This window comes from Meleagris gallopavo, chromosome 6 (genome assembly GCF_000146605.3).
Source record: "Meleagris gallopavo isolate NT-WF06-2002-E0010 breed Aviagen turkey brand Nicholas breeding stock chromosome 6, Turkey_5.1, whole genome shotgun sequence".
NCBI classification, from domain to species: domain Eukaryota; kingdom Metazoa; phylum Chordata; class Aves; order Galliformes; family Phasianidae; genus Meleagris; species Meleagris gallopavo.
In genome coordinates this window covers 28,517,492-28,541,479 of record NC_015016.2, presented here as the reverse complement: position 1 = coordinate 28,541,479, position 23,988 = coordinate 28,517,492, and the positions used below count along the sequence as shown (strand labels likewise).

The following is a 23,988-nucleotide window of genomic DNA, read 5'->3' as shown; positions in this document are numbered from 1 at the left end:
ACTCCTTTCCGGACACTGTCCCCTTTTTGGGGAAGACCTTATTCTGGGCAAAGGGATTTTTCATTCAGAAATATACAATTTCCAGCTCATCTAAGTGGTCTAATAAAAGGTATTGTTTATAGAGCTAGGTTTTTTTTTTCCCCTTACTGAGATATTAGAAATGTAGCTGATACCAAAGGTTTAAAAGCTTCCTAGCACCAGAAAGTTACATACTATGCCACAGCTTAAGTCTTTGAAGCCCATGTTTTTCTTAACAGATTATAAAATCCATCACTACATTTATGCACATAGATCAAGTATATGTTTCAAGTTGTGTATGTGTAATGCTGCCTTTGAAATGGATAAGGGATAAAAAGAAGTAACCAAAAGAAAATGCATCTGTGAAATCCTCAAAGTTAGGGTTGAAATAAGTACTTTAGTTTATGCTTATTCTCACTTCCATATTGCAGCAGACAGGTAAATGTTATTTAAATTAGTTTAGTGAGAACCTTTTTCCTCAGAAAAATCAACGAAGAAGGATTGCAAAGGCAGCTGGAAAAAAATATTTACTTGTGGAAAGTAACTTAAAAAGTGCAGAAAGGAAGGAAAGATTCAACCCCCAATTCTGATCTCTTTTAAACACTTTTTTTTCCCCAGTGGAAAAAACCTTTAGTGATTTAATTACTTAATGAGACTGGAGATAAATTAAGTGAGTTATCTTCTAGCTCTGCTATTATCATTGATCTTAGTTGGATTTTTTCCATGCTATTGTCTACTAGAGGAGCTGAAGGTCATCACACTGTGAGAAATCTTGTCTTGCCCATCAGATCCATTCATTAAAATCAGCTGCAAAAATGCACATTTGTTGCTGATGTATTTAATAGTCAGAAATGGTAGCTGCTCAGTAAATCAGATCATACATAACTACAGGAAAAAAATTAAAATATTAGTTTAAAACAGTTTATAGTGTACACATTTTAAACTGCATAGATAAGTAGACCAATTTTTCTTTATGCAGTGGCCTGCTATACAGTTACTCTAAGGCTGTAGTTGATCTCATCTGTTATTTTCATCATCTGGCTTTTATTTTATTACTTGGAAATGCTGATTGGTAAATACTTTTTAATTTTTTAGCTGTTACTAAAGACAGAACATAATTTTTATCACAAATCCAGTGTCTCTCTACCTGTCTTTAACAAAGTTAGTAAATTTGATGTCAATATCTCCCTATTTTTCATGTGTGAAATTTGTATTGGGTCATCAGGAATCAGGAAATACAAGGTATAAAGTGCATGGAAAATGCTGAAGATTGAATAACTGAATGCTGGAGTTGGTCTAGATGGCCCTCAGAGGTCCCTTCCACCTCTAAGGATTCTATGATTTACAAAGAAATATTTTCAGATGAATCTTTACATTTACTTGCTTCTGCATAATTTTTAATTCTTACAAAGAAATATTTTAAAAATTGCATGAAAACCTATTTGTAGCTTTTAATATGGAAGTTTCTTTGGAATTTAAATGATCTTTCTAAAATAAACTTCATTTTCCTACATACCACATATAGTATGTTATGTTCTACAAAGGTATGGAGGAATGCAGAGAATTTTGTTTTGGGGAAATAATAAATTCCTTTGGCTCTGTACAAAAGGCTTTATTCATCTCTCAGGTATATGATCATCATCTGAATCTCTCTTGGCGATTCCCTTAATTTAAACAAGAGTCACCTACTGTAAATCACCTTTTTCTACTTACAGACACACGCGTAACTTATGGATGTGCAGCATATTAAAGATGTATTGTGACTAGGTTTCTAAAACGGTGTGGTGATAGCTCATGAATGAATTGAAATTAGCATTAATTCAAACGTTCAACACTTTGTCATGTGAAATTCAGTATATGCTAAGGAAAATACAAACGTTATTGCGATTTATATGAAAGTTGTTGAAACTTATGTGAGAACATACTATCTGCAGGAATAATGTACACCAGAGTATCCTGATGGAGCATCATGGATACTTAAAGTATACTTAACATGCCTTCTCAGGGGCTAAGTCCAAATAACTATCCAGTGCTCATGAAATTGCGCTTCTGATGAATTATAGTTCAGAATTTTTTTTTTTTTAAAGTGGGTAAATCTCAACTTTTTTTTTACATGCATTTTACTAAAAATTGTAATACACAGATAAGTGGTGCTCAAAAGTGCATACTACTCAAATATACTATGTTTCTTTCCTCTTGAATGGAGACACTGAATTAAGATTAAAAACTGTTCAAAATCTCTGTACATCTTACTTGCAGTCAAAGGGGCATTCCTGTTCCAACCCAGCTGTAATCTAGCACCTTAAGTGGTTATGTGCAGGAGGATCTTGCACAGCTCTATGCACATACTCACTTTCCACAGCATATCACTACGAATAGACAGCTTCACTCTTCACCTACTTGTTGTGCATGACATTCAGAAAAACCTCTATGTTGCACAGTTTAAATGCAAGCAAAAAGAAGTTTGTGCCCATTCCCTGGTTCTCCTGAAGTAGATACCAACTTCATTCAATGTGCTTATATCAAAAGGGAGAGGTCAGAAGGACAAAACCCCTCTGTTCTGAAGTCCATTTGTGTAGCATGCTAAATGACATTAGTTCTTTTTGCTCCAGACTTTCCACACAGCATTTTTGATTAGCAACAGGGATCAATAGTTAATAACTAATTAAATGTTAATATGGTATGTCTTGAGATATGGTGAAGAAAATTATTCACAGTACTGAATTGGAAACCATTTTGATTGCTTTATGGGAGCTGATCTCCGCATAGCAATGTCATACTGTACATTACTGTAGAAGCATTATTACATTATCCAGCCATGCTCAGTGTCTCAGGTTCAGATCATTTTGGCCACAGTATTCAGTAAAGCTTGTGACTTTGGAGTGCTATGTATAAGACATGTCAGATAGATCTGTATTAAAACTGTCTTGAACACACTTCTTTGAGGTATGAAATGGACATCCAAATATTGAGACCCAACAGAGCAGTCTTTTAGAAAAATTTGGCCTTCATGAGCACTGATGTAATTCAGGATTAGTGCCATCAAGCTGAAGAGATTACAATAACAAAACAGCAATATGAGATTGGATCTAGGCCTCCAATGCTTAAGATCTCCAATATACATTTAAAAAGAAATAACTTACTCAAGTATTTGGAAAATGGGGCCTATTGAAAAGCATGAAACCTCTAAAATGTTATGTGAATGCCAGAAAAGTAATACTTTAAAAAGTCGAGACAGAAACGCCAAAAGGAACAGAAAGAAGCAAGCCAGAAATGCTAACATGTTCATTTCTATCTCATCCGTGAGCTGGGTGAGGTCCTGCAGTGCCACAGTATTGCTGAGTACAGATGAACAGAATCCTTGCCCTCTGCTGCACCTCTGTCATCTCATAGAATAGACATACGGATGAAACCTGGACTTCAAGTAAAGATTCTATTCAGAACAAATATCAACTGAGAAAAGTGCATCCTGAGATTATACCTACATTTAGCCGTGACTTTATAGCCGCCCAGTGGAGGGTCATGGCCTTCCACGGCATCGAATCCTGCTGATACCAGGACAATCTCTGGATCAAACTCATTGGCAGCTGGCATGATCACAGTCCTGTAGGGAGAAAAGAACAACTGGTTAAAAATTAAAAGAACTTCCATCTCCATGCTATACATTGCCACAACCTCAAGAATCCACAACGTAAGATTTTGTGCATCAAAAACATTCTCTTTTAGTTAAGCCAATCATAGCCGTCCTCCAAACGAAGTCTGATGCTTCACATCATTTGATTCTTTTTTCTCTTCTATGATTTAGGGTGGAAAAAAGGCAGGTACATGTGAAAGACTCTAACATTACACACACATCTGTGCCTGTTTTATCCTGCTGCCTATAAAAAGCTGCCTCTTCCAGGGAAGTGACTAATGGTTTACAGAGAGTGCTCAAAGCCTGAGTGGAAACCCGGACTGCTCCAGTTAGTGCGAACTTGGTGTAAATTTGAACTATAAATTTCTTTTGGGAAAATGTTTGCTTTCCAAACTTTTTTCTTCTTAATATTTTTAAATGTTTGTCGAGGTGGGGGGTGACTCTAGCAAAGGAAAAACATGAAATTCCCTTAATCAAATCCAGATTATGTTGTCAAGCCTTTCCAAGGTCAAGCATAACAGGAATGTGACAACCACAAACCAGTGACAGCAACCCCTGCTGGTGTCAGGAAGATAATTCAGCCCCTCTCAGTCACAAAGATTCCACTATTTTTAACCCTTTCCTTGACAAACTTCAGGAGGCATTTGCTTTGTCTTAACTTTCCTTCAAATCCAAAGCACTGAAGCTGTGCTGAGGGAGAAGATATAACCTTACATTCTGCTTTTGGAAATGCCTTTTTTCATGCTGATATTCTGAAGGGAAGGCAAAAGGGCAGCTTTTGCACCTATTGTGATAGGCTTTGAGCCTGTAATGTCTCTGTTAATTAAGAAAAGAAAAATGACGACTTTTCCTTCTGAAACCTATTAAGCCAAGGAAATCCCAATCAGTATACACAGTTCAAAATTTACAGATGAATTTTGCATATGTGTCACATTATGTGTATTAGTTAAGATATTTATTTAAAAAACCTTAGACCAAGGCTAACGCTGTTCTGTTGAAAAAGGTTTTTTCTGAAAGAAGCATTTTAGTAGTTTTCTTTGTTTTCAGTTCAGTTGTTGATCCGTATTTTATGATTTTCTTCTGTTCTGATTTCCTCAAAGTTATTTTTAATACTAGGAAAGTATTACTTTTACTTGTTGGCCAGAGGAAAGCAGAATTCAGAATAAATAAAAAGCTGTTACCAGGTCATACAGCGCTTCAATGAATTGTTTTCTATTGGAAAATAAATGTTAAGCCATTTGATTTTTCTGGTGACTTCAGTGAGCCCATGACTAAGAATGTTCAAAGGCAAAATGACGCACAACATATTACATATTAGTAGGTCTGTACTGAAGTATGGATTCTGGCAACAGGTGTTGCACTCCAAAAAGGACTCAGACCAATCTGAGAGAAAAACAGTAAAGAAAACTATTCTAAAAAGTGTAACCTAAGTAAAAAACAAACAAACAAAAAAACCCTATTTGATTCACAGAACATGAATATATAAGTGCTTGCTGCAAGAAGAAAAAAAACCTGTCCTGCATTTCCAGTGTGGGTAGGATATGAAGACATAACAGCATGAAAGCGGTAGTTCAGACACTGGAAAAATCTTTTAAATATCAAGGGCAGACAATCTCAGTGAACTGTTTAAGAAGATTTAAATTGATATCTCTGAAGTTCTCAATAACAGGTAAAACTAATATCCATTATGCCTGCTATAGCTTCAAACTGATATGGCCTTGAGGCAGGAGGTTGGATTACATCTCTTCCAGGTATTTTATTCTATATTTATATGTCAGACAGAGTACGTTGCTTTAGATACTACAGTGACTAAACACTTCTGCAGGTCAAACTCCCCATAGCTAGGGAGCAATATCTGGAAAAAGATCTCCCATATAACATCTTATCTTTCTCATGTACGTACCTTCTGATACTCTAATTATACGTTCATTGTCTGAAGCAACACATACTTCCCAAACGTTCCCAAGTCTGAAACACATGTGGCACAAGTCCCGATTACTGATGGGGACTGTGGCTGATATGCAAACTTTATCTATACCCATAGCACCATATATCTTACACAGTGAAAGAAGGAGAAACGTTGTGGAGTACTTTCTTATCTGCAGCCATTTTAGCTTTTGCCCTCCTACTCTTCATTCACGTTTTGTCAAATTCAAGTCAGGCCCTGTTTTTTTCTTCTCCACATCAAATAAAGTGGCAGCACCATGGGTACAGCACAGACAGTGCTCACTGGTGTCTGAGGATGGAGCATTCCAAGCCAAAAGCATCTCTGGAAGCACTAACTTAGCAAGCTAAAGCAGAATGAGATTTTGGAGAGCTGAGTCATTTGAAATGTTGGGAAAACCTACAACATATCTACCACATTTTAAGGTCTTGCTCCGAAGCATGAAGATGTCAGCACATTTTTTTAATTACTTGGGCTAAACAAAGCAAACCTTAATTTCATTTTTGTAAGCAACAAAAATATTTTAGTCAGTTTCCTGTCAAGATGATAATTTTTTGTTAGATAGATATGTGTGACAAGGAAATTGCAAGCTATGCTGGATAACACTAGCAAAATTATTAACTACTGAAAGCAAAGTCTTCCAGCACAAAGCACCAGGCTATTATCATAGTTATTAACAACATATTTAACAGTATTAAACAGTATCATATTGATAAATCTGCGCAGAAAGGAAATACAGGGATCTCAGTGAAAGAAAGGAGAAGGATTTCAGGATAATAATGAGGTGGCACATAGAATTATATATGTTACTGCTCTCAGTATTACTTCAATTTATGTAACAAAATAAGACCTGAGAGGATTTTTGGTGCAATAAATAAAATCTTTTTTAAAATGTACACAGAATTGTATGCTTGATTTCATCAGAAAAATAGCACTCTATTTTTGCTATAATACTCTTCCTCTTACAAATACGACAAGAAGTTACTACTGCTTTTCTGCGAATTACATACTAGAAGAGAATCATAGAATCATAGAGTCACCAAGGTTGGAAAATTGGAAAAGATCTCCAAGATCATCTAGTTCAACTGTTCATCTAACCTCTGTGCCTCACAATACTGATGTTGTCACTTGTGTCTCCTCTATTCTCCATAACACTGAGGGATTTGGAATGCCAGAGCCTATCCAGATTATACGTTTTTCTTGATTTTATATTGAACAGAAAATCCAAGCACTTTTTCTTAAAAAAGAAAAAGAAAAAAAAAGATGATATAGAAAATTTAATCTGTTTCAAACTTCAGTAACAAATTGGACTCTTCAACTAAAACATCCCAAAATGTTTGTGATCTTTGTCACAGCAAGCAAGATTGTTATTTGACCTTTTAAAAAGATGACAATACTAAGTCCCTCAATTGCAGAGAGGACCAGATGGACATCTAGTCCCTAAATTCCTACTCAAGCCTTCCTCTACACTAGCTAGCAGGCATTCAAGGTTTTTCCCCTTTGGAATAACTACTTGAGATCTCTGCCTAGAAGAGAAGGGTAATGTTTGGGAAACATCACAGCATTTTGTTTTGGAATTTGTGTAGGTAGAATCTCTCTAACCTTTGACAAGTACTTCCTTATGGCATGTGTAAGTTCTTGCACAAATGTGATAGATACTTTCCTATCCTATGAAGTGTCATAGGAAATCACAAGTTAAATGCATAAATATTTAAACATGGACTAAATTGCACAAGGACAGAGGTAAAATCGTTTGGCATTTGCCACCTTCTGCCTCTTCATTACTCCTCAGTAGCTGTCCTTGGAAAATCATTTTGAGGCTAACAATTGTTAAAAAAAGAAGTCTACACAAAACAGTGGACTCCTTTTCTTAACTCAAAAGCAACATGAAATTCATTTCTTCTTATGAAGACTATTACCTTGGAAAAGTGAATATGATTAAACAGACAGGAGAGCTCCTGACACTTCTCTGCCTCATGGGAATAGAGAATTATGAGTCTGCATCTTCCTCCTTTTCCATCTCATATGCACTTTGGAGGGCACAGCAAAATGCTTAAAGCTGTTATCGTGCATCAAATGCCTTCTCAGGAGCTCAATCACAGCATTTATCTTTTGAATTGCTTAAGAAGAAAATCATCTGATATAGATCATGGCAAAAAAAAAAAGCTCCTTAAAACTAAAAAAAAACCACAAATACAAAAAGCCATAGAACTAGTATTGTTCATACACTAATAGATATTAACATTAACCTTCCCAAATTCCTCAGACCAGCCCTACGCTAAGAAGTCAGACTGCAGCTGGCAGGATTTGTTATGGTGTGAAGGGTCAAAACTCTGCTCATCAGAAATCCTTTCCAAGAGTACATAGCTATTCTGTACTCAGACCTAGGTAGAAACAGTTATCTCATCCACAGCAGAAGCAAGAAATATGATTTGGCTCCTGGCCATAGGTCACCAGACAGGTACAGACTGGGGAATGGCAGACTGTCAGCTTCTTGCTAGAAGCAGCCAGGCTGCAGGGGTTATCAGCAAACAGAAGTTAATGCTAGGATCCTCCTCCAAAGTGAATAGTTTTTGTCAGAAAATAAATGAATTTTTTTCTTCCACTGTGACTCACACTCTCCTCTACTCCCTTCTCCAAAGAAAATAAAACACATAAAAGAGATATTTATTTTCTTGATCCTGAATCATATAGAAGCATAAATATTTGGTATACTGTATTCACCTAATGATGACAGCAGAGTTACAGGGGCATCTTGCTTAGCTGACTGTTTCTTTCTTTTCTGTCACATTTTCATTAATAAACGTGTCAAATCTGCAAAGCCTGAACAGCTGCACCACAGAAGTTATTTATCAATTCTAAACATTGCAGATACAATGAAACTGTGTCCTCCAGCTCCAGGTAGCGCAGGTCCTCCTTTAAGCCTGACAGCACAAGCAACAGAGCATGTGCCTGAGAAACTGAAAAGATTCCTTTTTCTCCTACTAAAGAGATTTCCCCAAAGAATTAATACGTTCCATTTGGGTATGCTGCTGTCCGCAGAGAAGCCAAGGGATGGTTTCCAGTTGGGTGTAGTCTCAGAGAAAACATCAAGCATGTGACCCTCCCCTCCCCACCAATATGAACATCAGATGCAAGACATTAAAGAGATTCTACCAAGGGACTCTGTTTACTTGATCTTGTTCCTTTTATCCTTCCATTCTATTTTCGTACATTTACAGCACATGGTTAAGATGCTCCTAAACATTTGTTCTCCCAGAAGAGACTGCAGAAAAGTACCCAGCCCAAAAATGACTTTTCAAGCACCACTGCAAAGAGCTGGAAATCTCCAAAGAAAGTTAAGCCGATGCAAATAGATACAATTCTTTAGCTGTGCTGGTAATTTAAAAAGGAAGTGAGCAAGAAAACCAGCCCAGGACAGCAATTTATGTAACTGAGAAAGAAAATCCACAATGCTCTAAAACTGCACACTGGAATTGCTTAATAAATTATCTATTCTTTCCCTAAAATCCACCAGTGTTTTCATCCAATTATCTCAAAGTTCTTTCAGAACATTAAAAAACAGGATATGCTGGCCCAAAACTTTAGCCAGCATAAATCACTGTGGTTGTTCCTGACTGCACAGTCCTTTAAAGCAAGCATTTCTTGTACCCTCTTCTCAAGTGGGTCAGCTAGAACTACAAGCTGGTAAAAGACTTGAAAGAATTACTTGAATGAATTACTTAGCAGTCCTTGGAAAAACTCAGACAGAAAATGCAGAACTCTCTAAGTCCGCTACTTTAACTACTGGAAAATGCTATGAAAGCACTCATTTATCATGCTATTCTAGATCTATACGATGAATAAAATATATACATAAAGTGCTTTTAGAGTGGACATTTTGCCACCAAATGGAGACCAAGTTTTTTGTCTGAAAAAAATGTAGGCCTATGTGAAGTATTTAAGTTTCTTATCCTGCAAATAAAATAGAGTTCCAAACAATCACTATGTTGTCTTACCTTAAACCTATACAGTTTTAAGTATTCTGTTGAATGCACTCTGATATGAGTAGATCAGAAAGAATTTAAAAGATTGCCCTGATAGGTTATGTGGAACTTATGGTATCTATTATTTTTATGTGTTGTTTGCACATATGTTTTAATGTAACACAATATCAAGAAATGGCAGTCCTCACAGAAAACTACACAATGTTTCTGTACAACTACTGGAGATTCTTTTCTCCATGTGTAATATTGAATTTATACTAGTGTATCTCCCTAAAATTTTGGCTGAACTTTTTAACATTTCTTTATGCCTGTCCTGCTGTCAGCCCAAGTTCACTGAGACCATAGCTGAAAACTTGCCCCCTAAACTCCTTTCTTGCTGCTATCTGATCACTAGTTGTGTTCTGGACTTACCCTCCAAGGCACGTCAAACTTCCTCAGATTTTACCTGTATTAGTTTCACCTTTTATGTATTTCATATCTTTATAGGTTTGGATTTATATCTTTATCTGGTTCGGATACCGTTTTACAGGTTTATAATTAGAAAGTTTGTTACGGTGGAAAGAGACAATCAAAAATGAAGTGCTCACCTACATCCTAGGCTTACAATAGAAAACTCCAAAAGAAAAAATCTCCAACTAGAGATCCTTTCCCTGTGGCAGTCAGCCCTTAAATGAGGTCCAAGAGAGGTGCAACCAGGCTCCACCCCTTCCAGTCACAGAGGTGAACTGCCTTCACCTGTGTTCCCATGGCTGACTTAGTCCTCACCTCAGGTGATCAATCAGTGGTTCAGGCTGTGATTCAGCAATTCCCATACAATCTTTTTTCTTTTATTTGTCAAGGGTCAAAAGTTATCACTTCAATACAAAATGTGGACACATGTAATTCATGTTCTTTACAGGGGAATTTGTGCATAGCGTTTAATTTAATCACATGCTAAAATATTTAAAGGGTCAAGGTTTTCCAGGAATGCCCCCAGTTTAGAAATTTCAAATGATAGAATTTTAGGAGTATCTATGTGTCACTGAATGAATGGAAAGTTTCTGAAACACTGGTGAATTTATTTTTGGTTATTGAAGATATTGTCAGAGAGTAAGATTATTATTTGTGGGTTCCTCAAAAAAAAAAAAATAAAAATTAGGTTGGCACTCTGCATGCAAGAGTTCTAAATTTTATTACAACAGGAATTGTATCACTTTAGTCTGCTGATCTTTTTTTTTATTATTTTTACTTAGAACAGGGGTTTCAGTGTAATTACAAGGGCTCTTCCATGTTTGATCTACAGTATCCTTAAGTCAGTGTCTTTGAACAAATACAAAATGAATCCAAATACGAAGAAGAAACAAACAAGAAAAGCATGAGGAAAAATACTACTCCTTGTTTTGGGGAATTCTCTTAATAGTGTTGCCAAACAAAATTATTCATCTTCTAGAGACACTGGCAAATGCACATACACACACACAAAATGTACATTCATATCCACATTGATAACAGAGTAAAATCCAAACTTCAGAGGTGTTAGGTAAAGAGAGTGGCTAAATTGAGGAAAGTTTGCTCTAACGCTGTGTGCCTAAGCCTCCCTAAATTATTATATGTTGAAAGGAGAGGTTTCCTTGGAAGGATCAAATTCTTCCAGCTGTCTAGTATGCAAATATAAAATGTTATATGGCTTACAGGCCAAGACAGCACATGCAGAATATCTCTTTATGGAACGTTTTTACTCAGAAAAGTGACTGAATAAGAAAATCTGCATTTAGAGTCTTATTAGTGGAAATATTTGCCAAATTATGAAAAAGCTTATTATCTTTTTACCTTTTATTTCTTTCTTTAGATTGCAGATAAAGCTACTTGCTAGAATGCCATCTTATGCAACATAAATCAAACATATTTACCATGTTCTAGCTGGTGGTTAAAAGACTGATGTGGCTTTGAGGAGCTATGCAACTGAAGATCACATGTGAGAAAAGAACAATACAGACTTCATTTACAAAGACAGAGCTTCAATATATAATGTAGCATGACTTCAAAAATATCACCAAAGCTGAAAAAATAAAATGCAATAACTATGGAATCCCACCATATAAATTCAATAATTTCTCTACTAAAGCCATTCTAACAGATATGGGAAGTTGTAATAACGTATGTCTATATATACTGTCAAATTTTACTTTCAGACAATATTTAAGGCAGTGTTTAGCTTTCATGATGTAACAGGTTTCTATCAGAAGAGACAATTTGGTGTCCTTTTGTTTTTACTTCATTCTTTCAAAAAGAAAGTCGATCTTCAGAATTTTTTTCTGCCATGAAGTTAATAATCCCATTTGAGAGTATTTTTAGTTCTCTGTTTTAAAATTAGTATGGTTCTAGCACTGAGCTTAGAAAACAGTACATTTCCATCAAGATTGAGAATGTTACGGTATATACTTTTTACTATAACAAAATATTGTTTTCAACTTTCTGATAAGTCACTTCTTTCAACAGCATTTTATGATGAAAATCAGTGGACTCAGACTAAAACTTTAACAAAATAATACTACTGAGACAGTTCACTGCTTCCAGTAAATCTTATTATATAGCAAAGAGATACCTTCCAAAAGAAGAAAAAAGCATTAAAATACTGGAAATAGCTACATTCAGACGGAAAGACTTGCCACAGTTTGTTGGATTTATAGAGTTCACAAACTAATTGATAGCATGGTGTCCTCTCTTAGCAATTTACCATGTTTCCAAAAAAGCTTATTAACTGGAACATAGAGTAGATAACAAATCCAAATTCCTTAGCCATCTAAAATCAGCACAAGAGGAACTTGTAGAGTTTATTTTACTTACACTCCTTAGGAATGGTGAAATTGGGGAAAACAAGGAAAATATAGTGTTCTAAGTAAATTAAAAAGTGTAAGAGTTTTCATGACTCTGAGAAGAGAGCTCTGAAGTACTCACTTTTTCTATACTTTTCATACTTTTTCTACCTGAACTTTTGGACTATTGGACAGTTTTCAGTGTTAGCAATGCACTTTACGGCATCACTGTCATAGTAGGAAAGTTTAAAACAGTTTTCAACTCCCGTAAAAGTGAGATGTGGGGAGAAACAGTGGGGTAAATCTAATACAGCATGCCTGGGGATATATAATAGAGGAATAACATATTTTTCATGAGATCAGTAATGCAAGTAGATAAAAGACACAAATCTCTTGGAAGAAATACTTTTACCACAAAATTTTCTACATTTCTGGAAAGAACAGTTTACCCAGAAGTATTAAAGTTTTCTCTCGTTTTAAATGTAAAGATAACAAACATTTTCTAGAAATCATTACTCATCAAGATCAAAGCTGTTTGTCAAAGCATAATCTTTGCTGCATTCATCACATGGTTGTGGATACAAAGCACGTGATGTTGAATTCATCTTTTACTCAGAGGTGTTTATATATTCTCTCTTTCAGGTGTGTTCTTGCATCATCTTGTATTTCTTCTGTATATTCATTGCTACTTCTAATGTTATTTTCTGCGTGTGTGGTTTACATAGAAATTTCAAAATTTTCTGGACAGCCACTATTTTTGTATATTACATTGTCACCATTGAATTAATAATATTCAGATAATAGCTCATATGGCTAATCTGATTTTTTAGCTTGTCAGAGGTATTCTTTCAAACATACACAGATATATGTCACTTCCTCTTGTTTTTTCCTGATCAACAACAGACACTGATAGAAAAGAAACATATGGACATTTTCTTACAAACCAAATTAGGAAGTGTCTCTGGACTAAAGCAGAAAAACAGTGAAGTAACAGGCAGCAATAGCACCCAGCATTTCCATATTGATAACTAAAGATCTATTTGTCTCAGCTTGCAAGAACTTTGACACTGGAAATTAGGACCACATTAGCCCATCCCCTTACTCCAGTCATTATTTAAACAAACCAGCTGGACTTCATTCTGACAGCCAAAATCACAGCACCCTTTATATACCAAGGCTTTGTATGATACAGAAGCATCAAATCTTCTCACTTTACCTAAGATGAATAACAGTTAATGGAACTCACACTGATATAATTTTAAGAGATTTAGAGGAAATATTAACAGGTAATTTGAGGTAAATAAGAAGGGAACATTTCTATATTCCTATATATATATTATATTCATATTCCTATAGTTTCCCTCAACTTCCCTCTCCCAAACACACATACAAAATTGAAAGAAGGTATTTGTGGGAAAAGGTGACATGTTGCATCTAAAGTAATAATTTCTACGTACCACACAGTGTCAGAAACTACAACTTTTTCTGGTCCAGTTTCAGCTACTGTTTAGTTAGAAATGTGATCTAATTTTGACTCTGTGCAGTTTGGAGGAATATTATCCTAACCTATTGTTCTATCTCCTCTCTTCCCTTACTAACAACTACAACAAAAAAAAAAGAAAATGGCAGACTCCAAAGACAGAGAAAAGTAAATGTCTATGCTTAAATATCAACTGAACTGAATGCAATTAGAAAATCTTAACCAGTCACTGTCCAGGAAGTACTATCAGGTAGGCTGGTATTTTAAAATATGAAATACTCTCTTGCAAAAGTTACACCAAAAATGTAAAAAGTGAAGTTAAAGAAAGAAGGAAACTAAGGCTTAGGGAAATAGGAAGCCAAGAATGACACAATGAGGACAAAGGGAACACTGTTTCATATTTCGGTAAAATGAAAAACAAAAAGTTGTTTATACTGAAATTCAAATGGAATTCTTTCATATAGAAAATAACTTAAAATAGTAAGGAAGCAATCACATAAATAGGTAGCTTGATAAAATAAGAAAGTAGCAAAGGAATCTATATTAATCCAATATCTGAAACAGAAGATTTCATGGTTAAGAGATACAGTGCCAGCTTCAGGAAAAGTTCCAAAAAAGGAAAAAAAAGGATCAATAAGTAAATTCTGGTAAACAAAAATACTTTCCTAAACACATCTGGAAGGAAAGGGAAAAAAAGGGGAATATCTTAACTACTGAATAAATATATCACAGCTTCAAGAAGGAAAGAACAGTGAGTAGTAAAGCAGTTGAAATCTCAGAACGAGACACAAAACATGAAAATGTTGATTTACCATGATATGATTTAATATTTTACTTAAGCTTCTATTGACTTCAAGGAACCAACACTTCTCCTAATAGACTCTATCTGACATCTGCAAAAGAAATGTAGTATGCCTTGTGGTCCTCCATCAATCATACCTCTTTCAGTGGTGCACGTGGAGGAAGCCCTTTATTTGTGCCAGGCAATTCACAGCAGAAAGGCAATTCCACTCACCCTGAGAGAGTCATACTGATATAATACGAATCCATTTGCCAATACAATCACTTACACCAACCCTTCTTGTTGCCAAGACCCCTGAGGAAGGTCAGAGGAAAAATCAAGATGAAGTTTGGGTTTTAGCAGGAGAGCATCTAAGTATTACATTTTGATGTTTCTGTATTTGCCTTTCCCCCATGAACTCACATCTCTGCATTTCTGCTTCAGGACTGAACTACTCACACCTCTTTTAATCATTTTTTTTTTATTCTATTTGGGGTGATAAATTGGACAGTCTCCTCAACAGCATGAAACAAAAAAGACTTTTTCTACCATATGTTACAGTAATAAAACAGAAAGCTGTTTCCCATTATTGACTGGTCCATCCTTGTGTAGTCAGTTGCCTTGGAAACTGAGACTGATTATAATTTCAAGAAAATGTTAGAATGAATTGAATCACCTAGTTCCTTTTTTCAATGTCTGTCTCAATTTACAATGTTGAAACTAGTAAGAAAAACATCCCTAAGTAGAGTTTCCACTTATACCTTTATTTTTGTTGCACTTATATCTCAGAGTGACAGACAAAATAATATAACTTAGATTGGATGTATCAGAAAACAACAGTAAAATTTCAGAAAACATTGTAATAAATGTAAGTCAAAAGTACATTCGAATATACTTCATATTAAATAAATAAAAATAGAACCTTTTGCAAGTTTGATGTATGGATAATACAATATCTAGTTATCATATAGTCTAAATTTTTCATTTTGTCCAAAAATTTGAACTTTTCTTGAAGCCAAAATGTATTTGATAAAACATTGATTTTCCAAGTATTCAACAACCCCCCTTAGAAGTTCATATTCATTTATCTTCTAAGAATTCAACTTTAATCAGCATTAGCATGCTTACTGAAAAAAAAGTTACTATTTATTTAGGAAATCCCTTTGTCATTTTGAATTCCTTATATAAAATTACCACTAGAACTTGTAAAACATGCAAATTACTAGTTTTAAAGCAGCATTTTTTTTCATGCTATCTTTGGATTCTCAACAGTCCCAAAAACTCTGCAAAGTTTTTTTTGCTGCTTGAGTTCTTCACTCTCAGTTGCCAACCTATATTTAAAAACAAGTAATTTTAAACCAGCTGAGAAATTTGGCACTGTGTTCCCATCTACTCTTTGTTAAAATTACTCTTCCAACATAAAATTGCCAAACTTGTCAAATGGAGTTGTGCAATTACAGTTATTAGGAGGAAGTTTTTATCATTGCTAATACATGAGAGGTGATCCAATAGGTTTTTAAGCTGTGGCCTCTTCAAGAAAGATTAGAAGACTCTTGGCACCTAAATAAAGAGAAATTGTCAGCCCTTCAGCATGAACTGGTAAGGAAAAAGTATGTATTAAAATCTGCAATTTTTATATTATTTTTTCTGCAAGATAGTTCAGTCTCCAGACAAAAAAAAAACACCCTAAGTTAGTATAATGCTAAGGTCAGTTAGAAAATGTCTAAATTGTTACATAAATATCTAAATTGCTCTTGATTTTGCAGTTCTAATTTCAACACCTTCTAACTTTTGTAAATGCATAAAAAATTAAATTATATTTCTAGAATTTTATATTTTTCTTCTCATTTACTTGTCTTTTTTTAAATTGTTAACTCAATAAACTTGACAGGCATTGCTTAAAAAAAGGGCATTTTTGACATTATTTATCCAGTATAACTTCAAAAAGACATTGCAGTAGCACAATTTCAGATTTGTCATAGCCTTCAAAAGAAAGTTCATAAATTCTTTATTTTACTTCTGTTTTAGCGAAAAATATGAGAGTTTGTATTGTGAATCTTGATATTTAACTCCTTAACTTAACAAGCAACAATTGGTATCCTGATAGCAGAAATACTGGTAACCTGTCAGTCCAAGTGGAAACCTGCAGTCAAGAAGGAAATAGTTATCTTTGAGGAGTTCTGACTGTGGAATGAGGATAGGTCAAGTCCTACTTGCCATGATGAAAACAAGCCAATTTTCCCACCACCTAATTGCACTGCCTCCTTCACCAAAAAAGCAGTGATAGAGATGAGGAGTATCAAAGAGCAAAGAGGACTGAAAAGTGAGCTAATCCTGCCAAGACTGATGTTTTCATATTCCCTCTGGCTCTTCTCCATTCTCTTTAAATTTCATTGAATCACCAAAGGAGAACTTTGACCTGGTCATGAAATAAAAATAAAACTAAAAAAATCAGTGACTAAACCAACAAAGGAGAAGTACTCTTCAGCTTGCAATCTAAGAAGCACTCCTTTTAGCAGGATTGCTCACTGCTGGCATATAGAGCTCAAGAATGGCTTAAAGATGTTCAGAAACCTGCAGTTCCAAAATATTAAAATACTAGAATTCATGTACAAACCATACAGACAAAATTCACTTAAATTTGAAAAGGGCATATGTTGTTTCATCAGCTAAGGGTACACGTGAATCTTCCATTTTGGCTCCATTTCTAACTGCAAGTGAAGCCAAATCCTCATACATAGTTGTTACAGAGTTGTGCTCTTTAACAGTTCAAAAATTATCCTCCAATAAGTTGAAATATTCCATTCAATTTCTTAAAAATTTTTGATTATCTATATACATGCAACAAATGATTTATTATTAAGGGATCAAAGAATAACTACTAGATGAAGGTAAAGTGAGAAAAAATGGTGTTCCAGGACGTATATATACAACTATAAGTTCAGTTGATGTTATCTCTGTGATCAATTTTAGGTTCTATACAACATAAAAGGAAATATGTATGAGCAAAGATTAGACCTCTAGTAGGGTGAAATTTGGCTTGTATAAACATGTAAATGTTTTGATGTTTGTTTCAATCTTTCTATTCAAGGTCACCAATACTATCAGAATATCCTGTAATAGAACCTCTGTTTCTAATTCCAGGATGAAAAGTTTTACCTTAATCCTTTAAAATCCTGTTAAAGATTTGGTTTATTCTGAAGTTGGACTGAGAGTATAGGTTTCTTTTCTTATTTTATCCAGACTAGTTCCACCATGTCTTGAGCAAATCATTATAGTCTTGTCTTTCACACTTCATTGGCTTTTGGTTTCCATCTGTTTTCTCTCATCTTTTCCTCCTATGTCTCATCTACATTCTCTTTCTACTCTGTTTTCTCTCATCTACTTGCCCATTACTATTAGACCAGCACTGTTTCACCATTTACTTCCCAGTTATCTCACTGAGGTGGAAAATGAATGAGATCTAAAAGCTCCATTCTGATAGACACTGAGGACTTTCAGAAAAATTTAACTTCTTTTATTTATTTATTTTTAAGGTGGTCCTTCACTGACTTAAGCACATTACTTTTCTGAATGTTATCTAAGGTACAGTATATTATTAGTGTATTGTTATTACCTGTATAAAAATAAGCAGAATATTAGTTCATACTTCACTAATTTCTGAAGGGAAGGTATGAATGATTTATTGCTGCAAATTATTGTATCTGTTGAACAAAATTCATTGTAATGTTAATATAATCAATTTAATAAAGTTGCAGTGATACAGAGGTTGCCCCAAAAGTTATGCCTCACATTTAATTCCGTGGAAACTTCAACAGATACAAAGAACAAAATAGCACTAGTTGATCAAGAAAATTCTCAGCTACAAAACATTATTTTTTCAACACAGGCACTGTCACTAGGTATGCATTTTCACCAACAATGAAGAGCTTGCATGCTGTGCTTGTAAAACCCACAGTTCCACAGCTGCTGAAACATCACTGTCTCCACTACTGAAATGTACCACCCACTGCTTCATTGTGCTCTCATTCACTGTTTGGTCTCCATAAATGTTCAGCAAGAATTGATGAATGTCAGCATGTGCAATTTTTTTCTTCATAGAGAAATTCAATGACACACCTTTGCTTCATATACACTTCCACATCAGATTCCATTCTGCTTGTCTGTCCCTCTGCTGCCATCTGTCACACAGCAACAAAATGTAATGAAATACTGGTGGAAGGTACAACCTGTACTGCCATACCACCTACATCTACCTCTGTTATTGTGACCAAGATAATAACATAGGAGGGAAGCAGCCCTTATAGAAGCAAAAGTATGATTCTCACAAAAGGAAAAAATTGCTCAGCATAGCAGGATTAATTTTCTGCCTGCTGTGAAGATATAATCAATGCACTGATGATTAGAATTAATCATTAATCCTTAAATTGTATTCAATAAGAAACTTCCTGCAAGAGTCAACTGAAACATTTTTCTTTCTTAGTAAAGAACAGTTTTTCACAAATGTTCAAAAAAGTACAGTAAAGCACTGAACTTGCAGAAGCATGAGTGTGTTCTTTCTCACGCACTCCTGGGGCTTTCAGAAGTTTCTCATATTTGTGCACTTTTCCTTGTGATCCCTTCAGCACAGTCCACCGTGAAAGACATCCAGAGCTGCAATGTGAAAGGAACTTTGACAAGGTCATCACCTCAGCATCTGGTCCATCATTTAAAGGGTACACAGGTGCATAATTCACAGAATTACCTACGCATTTCTCTGTCTCAGATTTGGGAATACTGGCTGGACACTTAACTATCATTTCTGGTGTTCAGTTGTGCTGCGTCTCTTTTCCTTGAGACAGTTCCCATTTTCAGGAAACGCACCTCTTACAAATAAACAGTCCATAAGTTGGAAAGCCCTACTTATTGTATGAGACTTAGCGTCTGTTGTGGTGCTAGCAGAGAACTTGAGGCTTTTATTCCTCAAACTCTGTCCTTCTTGTGCTGTCCAAAGGCCCATTTTCAAGCACTGGTGGGACAAACAGTAGGTTCTTGCCCTTCCTTGTGTCAGTGAATGGAGAAAATCACTGCAAACTAGCGTCCTATGGAGAAAACTTCTGGAAATCCCTTTGAGACTTCTACAACTTTGTAGGACATACAAATGGGTTTAGAGAGGCAGCTTGCATGCTGCATCAATTACAGAATCTCTCTAGTTGTGCAAACTGTCAGAGACAGGAGAAAGAATTATCCTACTGCTTATAGCGATGCATTCTCTACTGAATAGAGAAAGGGTAAATGACAGCAAAAATTGGCTAACTTGGATTTTAAGAAATAGTACTACTAGTGTTGTTCCACGCTCTGTGGCATACTGTACTCTAATTTTTAAAGCTCAGGTGCTAATATATAGCCTGAAAAGAGTAACATTTGCTACTGAAATCAGCCCCTTTTACTTCCAGAGATGCTCTATTTTGAAGGCTGGCATCTGTGCCACAGCCAAAGTAGTATTTATCTTGCAGTAAAATGCTGGAGTCATGAACTGAGTGATTTGGAACTTATAAACAGATATTCAGGACAGCATTTTTGGAAGACAGCCACCAGAGTGTACTCTATTACAGAATAAATCAAACTGAAAAGATGCTCTCTGTCAAGCTGGAGATACTTTTAGAAAAGATCAATTGCAGAAACCATCACATTTATGTGACTATTTTTAAGCTTGTGTCAACGACAAAAGTATTTCATACACACTGTAAGATCCCAGGTGAGTTCCTCAAACATTTTGCACAGATCACAATACCACTGACTCTTAAATCTAGTGGAGAGGTCTCATTTTTTATAGTACAGTGAAGTACAATTAAGGTATGATCTTCCTCTGACAGGTCTGAAATTATCTCCATCTCAGCTCCTTAGGGAATGTGTTGAAATTTAGCTATTTAAAAGATCTCTAGCCAACATTTCAACTGCTTCAAACACTCATAAATATTAGCAGCTCTGAATTTCTGGAAAGGGATACTGCTGAGAGGTAGTCTCTTTAGGAGTATATAGTACAACCTGACTAAAGTACAACCTCATCCCTGACTACTATTATCGTGCTTCTAGGTCTAAATGCAGCCAACAGTGTTGGCTATGGAAGGTGCAATACAAGGATATAACAAAAAATGTCCAACTGAAGTGGCAAACCTCCCACTTCATCAATAAATTGAAGTGGATAACCTTGTCTATGGATATGACTGTTCTGCGCATTGCTGCATGAAGCAAAGACGTCTGTGCTAGATTTAAAATGAGACAGCTGGGATACCGAAAAACTTTTGCCATAGAGGCACTCAGTTACATTCCCAACAAAAGGAAATTTATCTCAGTGCACTGTATTACTCTGAAACTTGGAGACAGATATGAACTATTTACAGGATATTTGTTTACATTTTGACACAGTGTAGTAAAGGAAAAACCAATTAGCACGTGTAGTCCATGAGAATTATACCTGCAGGCATTCCATGGGTAGCTTGAAGCTGGATTGAGCACATCTACTCTTTCTTTGCAGGTATGGAAGCGTAGGCATACTGCCTACACTATCTTAGAACAAAATCTTTAACTAGACTGGGATGAAATCCCAGTTAACTGAATTTTCCTAGAAGAATGTCCATAATCATAACCTATAATAGAGATTGATTTAACCAGGAATGGCACCCAAATGCAAATGCAGGATTCTAAATGTGACCTAAGGATCTACACTCTCACTATATTTCATGGAGACAGAGTATTCATCTCAGTTACCCATGCAGAGGTATTCAGCAGCTTTTGGGATGCAGAGGAATCTTGGCCACCTGCTGACAATGTGAAAGGGAACAGATATCACAGAAATCCTGTGCCAAAGTTGTCAGCCATAACAGTAAACATCAGTTCCTTGAGCACTTCTCACATGGTACTGGACACGTGTTTTGAAAGCTGAATCAAGGTCCTACTGAGTACAGGCATTGAAGACTAGAAAATTATTCAAATAAGCAGTGTATATCCCTGCTTAAATGTAAGTACACAGCTCCCTCAGTTCAGTTGACTGAATCATCCTGGGTATTTGGGCATCTTGCTCATATGGAGATGCCTAGATTGCAGATGAATGGTTGCATGCCTGATCTTGGCCCCAAAATCCTCTCTGTTTGCATGCCAGCTTTTATTTGTAACCTAATGTGAAGTAAGAAATCATGAATCACAACTGCAATGATACTATTGAGTAAATCAACAGCTCCAGCAGATAAATCATTTTAAGAAACTTTCCATTGATGCTATTCTCCAGCCAGTCTTGAGGTACTGATGCAGAGAAGGTCAGACAGCAGAGGAGCTCAACCTTGTTCTTCCAAGTATAAAGTCATGTCTCTTCATATTCAAAGTAGAAAAGACATAAGGAAGTGAATCACAACTGGATAATCAAAGTTTTCAACTAAGATCTCAAAATCTGAGGCTGCCTCCCACATATTTCTTTAAGGTACTAGTACAAATTGTTTCCACAGCAGGCAGAATGTTCCGTTTCTTCTCAATGACTTGTACACTGCTGATTTTTCAGTGCAAAAATTATAGTCCAATCTGGGCAGCTAATATTATAATAGTTTATAACAATAATTATCTGAATTTTATGAAGATAATAACACATGAACAAGACAAGACTTAGCACTTTGTTTATTTCACAATTCTTGCTTAACCTAACATGGCATAAATAGTATGGAACTGCAATTATACAATAGCTTCCATTAAATAAAAATGGCTTGGTTTTTAACTGTCAAAGGCATGAAATATTAGTCATTTTTAAAGATGACTAAAATACGTTTGATTGCAAATTCAAGACAGTGGTTTATGTTATAGTTAAAATAGAATTTTATTTCTGCTAAAAATATTTTAAGCTCAATTATAAATAGAATGCAAAGTGAAGCCTTTTAAATCTTTAAAGAAACATTAAATTTGTGTGATGTTCCTGTGTTTCATTACAACACTATCAATCACTGTAGTTATTTTGGAATACTGTACATATGAATTAAATTAAAGCACCAGAGGTATTAGGAGAAAAAAAATACAAGTAAAAGCACTCACTTTCTTTTCATAATCCTAAATCTGACCTTGCTAACAGGCAGGTGCAAGACTTCACACTACAACTAAGAAGGATAAAGAAGTACGATATCCTCATTTTTCTTCTAATTGTCATTTTCTCCAAATCATATTAAGCCCCATTTGTTTTATATGATATTCACAACGATCTCCTTTTATTTTTTTCAAGTTTATTGTGGTCACAGAAATAAAAGTACAATCCTTTGATCTCCCACATCACACACAAGTAATCTAAGAGAATATAGTATATACCATGATATGAGAAATGGATCCCAGCTGAATTCCTCAGTCAAAAGAATTACATACCTATTGTAATCCTCTACAAAAGTCCTCTGCAGTTAACTATTCTCACTATTGTTAGTGATTACAGTAATGAAACGTCACAGTCAAAATCCACAGGTATATACTTCAGTTTGGTAATATACTTATTAATCTTCCATTGTTTGCTACCAGTGCAACAAATGACTTGCATGAAAGCAATCTAGGATAACATAAATACGTAAAGCATCAGCATCCAGTTAAATCTTCTTAGTGTCAGTTATCTTCCAGTTACCTTCTTATTATCAGAGAGTAAAAAAAAAAGATGTTATGAACAACAAAATACAGTGCTGCTGAAACATGTAATGGTCATTTCATCTAAAAGCAACTTATTGAACCCCGCTAGATGAAGTCACCTCTTCACGCTTTCTAAAATGACATATAGAAAGAATAATGAAAAGAAGAATTAAAATTAAGAAAATGGTAATAGATTTACAAAATAATGATATTTGACAATCACTTTTTTAAACCCTATTTTAAAAATGCAGAAATTTCACAGAATTAGTGAAGTCAGTGGGGCCCAACATGTAGTCTTGGCTCAGCCAGTGAATTGCTGTGTGGTCTCTATAGTGTTTTGGAAATATACAACACAACACGATTACATCAGATAATGGATACTTTATGAATATTTTTCTTAGGATTTCTTATTTTTTTTAATTGCATATTTACAAGCAATTGTAACTAAACCGTAAGGTGCAAATTATGAAAGTACATGGCCCTCAGCTCTACATTAAAAATACACTTTTTAGTAATGAACATTCTACCACCTTAAAAATATTGTTGGAAACATTAAGAATAAGTGGTTTAGGCATCCAGGGAATTCTTTCCTGCAATAAAATGCTTCCTCAGTCACTATCCCCTGCATGACTTACAGCAAACACCCAAGCTTAACTGTATAATGTTTGCAGACAGATGTGCAAAGGTCAGATTAAATCACAAGTAGATTTCATATTCTTATTCT

The 23,988-nt window shown here is 35.2% G+C and overlaps 1 protein-coding gene across 7 annotated transcripts in view; it reads right to left on the bottom strand.

Moving 5' to 3' along the window:
* The window catches only part of HDAC9 (histone deacetylase 9), a 440,323-nt gene that overhangs the window by 58,611 nt on the left and 357,724 nt on the right, over positions 1 to 23,988 (bottom strand). For 6 of the 7 annotated variants that reach the window (XM_010712747.3, XM_031553923.1, XM_031553921.1 and 3 more), the window contains one exon: positions 3,504 to 3,622. In XM_010712747.3, coding sequence (XP_010711049.1) covers positions 3,504 to 3,622 — 119 coding nt within the window. Of the gene's footprint in view, positions 1 to 3,503; positions 3,623 to 22,814; positions 23,397 to 23,988 lie in introns of those variants that run through there. The other variant, XM_031553925.1, reaches the window with a different exon arrangement.